General features: G+C 44.8%; 1 protein-coding gene across 2 annotated transcripts; it reads right to left on the bottom strand.

The window, feature by feature from the left end:
- Positions 1-463: 463 nt before the first annotated feature.
- Positions 464-6121, bottom strand: LOC123181075 (probable methyltransferase PMT8). Of its 2 annotated transcripts, none has more exons than XM_044593292.1 (8): positions 5869-6121; positions 4566-4928; positions 4310-4474; positions 3790-3972; positions 3057-3651; positions 2287-2399; positions 1982-2202; positions 464-1241 (listed from the first exon to the last, which is right to left on the bottom strand). In XM_044593292.1, the coding sequence occupies exons 2-8, from the start codon at positions 4815-4817 to the stop codon at positions 920-922; spliced, it is 1851 nt and encodes a 616-aa protein (XP_044449227.1). In that variant the 5' UTR covers positions 4818-4928; positions 5869-6121; the 3' UTR covers positions 464-919. The 2 variants fall into 2 exon arrangements, with proteins under 2 accessions (XP_044449227.1, XP_044449228.1); XM_044593293.1 differs by lacking the exon at positions 5869-6121 and adding an exon at positions 5018-5279.
- Between the last annotated feature and the right edge of the window lie 296 nt (positions 6122-6417).

Below are 6417 nucleotides of genomic sequence, written 5' to 3'. Positions count from 1 at the left end.
GCCAAACCAGTTGGGCGCGTCCAAACCTCGTGGGCACTGACACGAGGCCCCGTTGGGTGCACCAGAGTTTAACCGGTTCATGATTTAAAAAACAGAAACAAAACCAATGGCAAAAAAACCAAGTACATGGCATGCCAAATCAGCATCAAATTTGGATAAAAGTAAATTGAGGGTAATTTATATCATACCAGGGCAAAATGTGGAACAAATCTTTAAACTAAAGGTAAAAATATGACCAAATGTCGATATGGGGGTAATTTTTCTGGCAAGCGTCAATCTTGGGGTAAAAAATGTGAAAGAAATATTTAAATTAGGGGTAAAAAGGTGACCAAATGTCGATTTGGGGGTAATTTCTATCACAAGCGTTTCCTGATCTTCTACTATTCTCTCTTCAGCGTCTATCAGTGTTGTATTTGCTAGCTCTATCGGTTAAGAAAGAGACAAGAGGGAGAACAGACAGAACTTCAGAAGCACCACATTCTTCAGGTATACATTCCTTGGTGGTTCGAGGCCACTATCCCTAGCTAAACCTCATTTCCCCAAAATATGTCTACAGTTGAATCTTCTTACAATAAGCACCAAATCTGTTTACTAAAGCCACTTCAACAAATGGACGGGAAGCACCTAACTGAAGCTCAACAAGAAAAAGGTTTATTTCCTAACCAGGCTAGAGAACAAACATTAACTTACGATTACAGTATCTGTGGAGACAACAAAAGGACAGAGGGCTTGAGCTCAGCCTTCCGAATACTTGCCATATCCTGAGAAACATTCTATCTTCACGTGGATAGTAGGACTGGGAATTCTACTCCTGGAGCAGCAATACTGAATCATGAATTTGGAGGGAGCAACTGAGCCTTCGCTTCTTGGCTCCTGAGCTGCAGATGCTGACGATGCCAAAGAAACTCGGACCAAAGGATTACGTCGAGTCCTGTGAACCTCCTTCTGGTAGCCACAATTTCTTCCGGATTATGAGTATCATTTCATTCTCCTCAGATTCCGGACTGGACTCACCATCCACAACGGTTACTGCCTCCCAGTGAAGTGCATTGAGATACTTCTTGATGAATACAATGATAGGGGCCTTGTCTCTCACGATGAGAAAACCAGTTGGCCTGAGTATACGATCCATTTCAAGGAGCAGATCTTCAGCACTGCAACCTCTTTTCTCAAGGTCGGTGAAGACTGTCCACGCATGTAGAAGATCATATGTTCGAGGATAAGTAGAGAATGCCTCACACCTGCAAACAAATTATTGTATTTGAATACAACTGTCTAACAAACCGGCCAGCAACGGTACAAACTGCATATAATTCTGCAGGGAGAAAGCTGCAGTAATTGAAAATAAACATTTGCAAAGAAATCATGGACACTTGACTCTGATCCAGAAAAATGGTTTTTTTATTCAACAATATATTCTCCATTTCCATAGTATCTTGAAAAGTGATTCTATTTCTTGAAAACCTAGAGAAGGGCTTCCGGCTTCCAGCTCTACAGCTTTATTGTCATTTCACTGTAAGCGCACAAGAATACAACAAATGGAACTGCTGAACTGCGACATACAAAGTGTACTGGTGAAGCTTAAAAAAATTTAAGACGCTAAAGGAAAAAGGCAAAGGGTTAAACTACCATCGCAGCAAGCTAACCAATTTGTTTTGATAGCAACAACATATTCTGAGATGAAAGCTTGGCAATAGACCTACTGATCTCACAATGTTTACTTTCCTCGAACTTACTGAGGTGACACAATGCAATACCAGGGGCAAATTCTAGCAAGGAATATTTCCTGCCAAAGCAATGAGGGTTTTATCCTTAATGTTCTAATGGCACATGAGAAGCTCGACCAATGATTAAGAAGGTTGGTAGCAGTACTGTTTCCATCATAAAACCTTATTAATGCCTTGCAGATACAAGGATCAAAATCTCCTTCTATGTACTAAAATCTAACAAAACCATAGTCCTAATGTGAATTGAAGCATACCAGTCGTGTGTAGAGCCTATGAGCCCTCTGTCATAGATTATCTTAAGAGTGTTTGGTCCATCATGGGACACAGCATTCATCACCCATACATCCTTTTCCTTGAGAGCAGCAGCAAATGATCCAAAGTTTGCTTTCATGTCCATGATGTTTCTAATACTCTCTGGTTTTACCTTTGGGCGCAATAAATTCCAATAATTATCTACTCTTTGCTGCCACATTTCCTGCACGGAGAAATTTCATCTAAGATCCTTGAAGAATTATTTGGACATAATTGAAGTTATGAAGACATAATATGATCAACTTACCGTATCTTTTTCAAATGCGTCAGCTGTAACATACAAATCTGCAAGACGAGGAGGTGGGGTTGTTAATCGAGCAGGCCAAGGAGCCAATCCACTTCCCCCATCCCTGTGCATTTCTGCAAATATTAAATCAATTGTCACTTCACTTGAGATGCAAATTAGCTGCAAAATGTCGTGAGGAAAAATGAAGAAAAGAAATGGTATATATCTCCATGTTTCTACTGCTGACAGCGTACAGGGATGACAATTATTAGGGAGTGGAAATCAGAAGGATTCGATCGTTTCAACACTAATGACCATAATAAACCATCCTACCTGTTAGCATAACCAAACCTCCAGGAAACCACAAATTAACACAAATGCTACTTTGGTTATTACTTTAATTCCCAAATTCCAACATTCCTGGGAAGCATGGTGAGAGGGACAAAGAGGAAACAACCCACACTGAAGATCCTTTGTTTACCAGTACTAACAAGTGAGTGTGTGTGCTTATGTGTGCACGCACACTTTTTTTAGGTAAAACAAAACGGAAAGATGCATCCTTGCAGCACACAGTGACTATAAATCATAGCTAATGTTTCCTGTCACTCAAATTCTTTTCCAACAACAGTGATCTAACATGCAGCAAACAACACCCATGGAACAATTCACAAGCCGACCAGTTTGAAGTACCACAAGCACTAGAGAAGGAAGATGACAATATATCAAGTATTCAGCCAGTAGATAAGCAATGAAAGGTAAAAAATTACAACTTGAATAGGATAAATACTCACGTTCTGGATACGGAGTAATGCAAGCCTCCATTGTCACTCCCCATACTGAATCTGGATCATCACCACTTTTGCATAGAGGTGGATTTGTACCACGCGGCCGGCTCCTGTAGCAATCATTGTTCAGAGGCTTGACCCAAATAACTGTCTGGTTTTTTTTCTCTGCAATTTTCCAGCACATCCTTTCTGCAAGGGAACTCATTTCTTTCCAGATTCTACGATCCTCCTCATCCTGTGCGTATGCCTCAGGAGATGAATAAGCAAAATAACCTCCAGGCCTGAGTAATCTGTCCAGTTCAAGCATAAGAATTCCATCTCTCTGAAGCCAATCAATCCTGCAACGAGAACAGTGGGCTAATTCAAACGATCTACTGGGGTATGGAAGCCTTTTTGTTCCCAAAACACCAAGATAAGCAGGGATCCCCCTTTCAAGAGCAAATTGGATCTGGTTCTGATGTACATCGTTTGGTGCCAAAGACATCGCTATGACATTCAATGAAAGAAGATATCCTCCAAAACTAGCAACTCCGCAGCCCACATCAAGTACAGTACGAAGCATTCCCTCATTGTTTATAATGTTATCTTTGAAGTTTAGCATCTGTCAGATAGTAGAAGAAATGAATCACAAAGTGAAGCTTACAGTCAAAAAAAGTGAAGCTTCACAGGGCATGGTGCTCAAATATGTGTAGCGTATCTTTAGCAGAGCATTACTGTGAAGAAGCTAAAACATACTTACATTTGCAATGCTTGATATATATTTGTCAGCACCATGATGAAAATGTGTTCCGCCACCTGGAAACTTAATTTTTTCGCCTGCATCAATCATCCAGTTCTGGTCTGACTTCTCTTTTGCAAGGTGAGTGTGAGGAATATTTGCTTTCCACACTATATCGCGACTTTTTGGCCATTTTATGGGAACCTGCAAAACTAATGTGGCTTAGCACGAATCAAATTAAACAGAACTATCTCACACAAGTACAAATTTGATAGGTCAGGAGAAGGTAACAAGAATGTCCAGCTACAGAGCAGGCAAAATTCTAAGCATTTTCCTGTGGCCAGATCAAACCTAAATCTACATGCAGAAGACAGCTTGACCACATAATGTATAATCACCAAAATTAAGTGGTTCAGCTTGAAGATATATGTTGAGATGGTGAGTGTAGGAACCCAACTCCAGCAACTTTGTAGCTTAGAGACGTTATCAAAGTAAGGCAAGGAGAAGACAAGGAAAAACAAAGAAAGGATAATCTAGTGACCTTATAGCCATGTGGCGGTGGAATCAGGCAATTAAATCGCCTCTCAGGAGGAGGGCAATGCCGCTCATAATGCTCCATCAAGTTTAGATCCAGCTTCAACCTCATCTGATATATCAAATTCCTATCCAAGCAGGGGATCAGCTCAGAATGCCGATCATCGCATACCTTCGGAGCAAAGCAAAAGAAAAACCTTTAGAATTATCATCGTATATGTATAGACTGTTAACAAACAACTGGTTGCTGGTCCTGAACTCACCGGGAAGCTCTTGAGCTTAACGTCATTTGCATCGCCAGTCCCAAAAATCGACTCGTCTGAGCCATCGTCGCCATCTCCATCGCTGCCCCACCCAAGCGAGCGAGAAAACTTGGTGCCATACTCTAGTGCCGCGCTCCCAGCCTGCCCATTGGAGCCCGAGAAATAGAGGAAGAGGAGGCAGAGGCACACGACCATGACGCAGAAGAGCACGACGGGCCTCTTGCTCTGCCCCCCGTCATTTCTCCCCCTCATTTCGGAGGATCCCAGATCCTAGTACTAGTACCCTACTACCCCCCTAGTATAGACTGTCCTCAAGATTCATGAAGGGCCACAAAAAATCCTAGTTCTGTTGGGCGCACGGATCTGCAGAAAGCAAAAACAAGCCATGAGACCAATAATAAGATGGTATAACAAAGCAGCAGCAAGCCGCAGTACAGTTCAAGCAACCGAACCAAAATTGATATATGCACTGGAAGGGGGGGACGAGACGAAGCTGGAAGCCTGCCAAGAAGAGAAACAACAACAACAACAACAACAACAACAACAATAAAGCCTTCAGTCCCAAACAAGTTGGGGTAGGCTAGAGGTGAAACCCAAGAAGAGAAACCCTCGGGACAAATTAAATGGTCACACCGAAACCCGTATAAGTACGCAAACGGGCGGCAGTGGTAAAGAGTGGAGTGGGGGGGCGGATCACAAAGAGGGAAGATGAGCACTAGTGGTACTTTAAACAAAGCTCCCCTTTTCCGAGCTATTTACTGGCAGGTTGCTTCCGATCTGCGGCGTGGTCTCGATTCCAGTTCCACGAAGCGGGCTTGGAATTCGGCTCGCCAGCACGGAAGCTCTCTGCGCAGTTGGATTAGGCAGCCGAGCATACGGCGGAAGGAAGAGCTTCGGTTTGACCCAGCAGAGACAACTGAGACAGTGACGGGCACTGCGGCCTGGTTGCGGAGGAGGGGCTGCTGGCTGAGTGCGTCCGGCGCGAGGCCAGCAGCGGATTAAAAATCCCCAGGGTTTGGCAACGAGGACTACGAAGCGCAGCTAAAGACGAACCAACCAAATCCTAACAGACGGGACAACAGAAACGAACCAGCACAAAAACCCCAACACGCACGCACAGCGCGCGAATCCCACCGGACACGAGAAACCCACGCCGCGCGCGCGCGCGCGTTCGTGGCCGCCGCTCCCTCCCTTTCCGCGGGAGGACGCATGGGGCATCGCAACCAGATCGCACCGCCGGGTGGCAACGACATGGACGGCTGGACAGAGGGGGGTAGCGGGGTAGGGGGGAGAGGCAACGCACCGTCGCGGATCCCGTGCGCGGGCGGCGGGCGGGGGAGTGCCGCCGCGGGCCGGGCGCTCGTCGCCTCCGTTGGCTGGCTGGGGCGGTTCGGGGTGAGGAGGGCCAGCGGAAGGCCTCGATTTGCGGGGCGAAGCGTGGGAGGGGGAGAGAGAGGGGGCAGCGAACGCGGAGAGAGAGGGGGCAGGTCTGCACTCTTGGTGGCGCGTGTTAATGAAACCAGCAACAGCAAGATCCGTGAGATGATTAGCGAGCAGGGTTGCAGATTAAACGTACACGGGACGCTGTTAAGCGGAGGGAATGTCCCTCCCGTGCCGAGATGCGCGAGAGCGAGACGGATAATAATACTCCTTCCGTTCCTAAATATTTGTCTTTTTAGAGATTTCGACAAGTAACCACATACGAAGCAAAATGAGTGAATCTACAGTTCTACCCTTTAAAATATGTCTATATACATCCGTATGTGGTAGTTCATTTGAAATATCTAAAAAAATATTTAGGAACGGAAGGAGTAATTGTTATTCTGTGTTAAAAAAATTCTTATTCTAGTAC

The sequence above is a fragment of the Triticum aestivum genome, chromosome 1D (genome assembly GCF_018294505.1).
Source record: "Triticum aestivum cultivar Chinese Spring chromosome 1D, IWGSC CS RefSeq v2.1, whole genome shotgun sequence".
Lineage (NCBI taxonomy): Eukaryota > Viridiplantae > Streptophyta > Magnoliopsida > Poales > Poaceae > Triticum > Triticum aestivum.
This window is presented reverse-complemented; position numbering and strand designations above follow the sequence as displayed.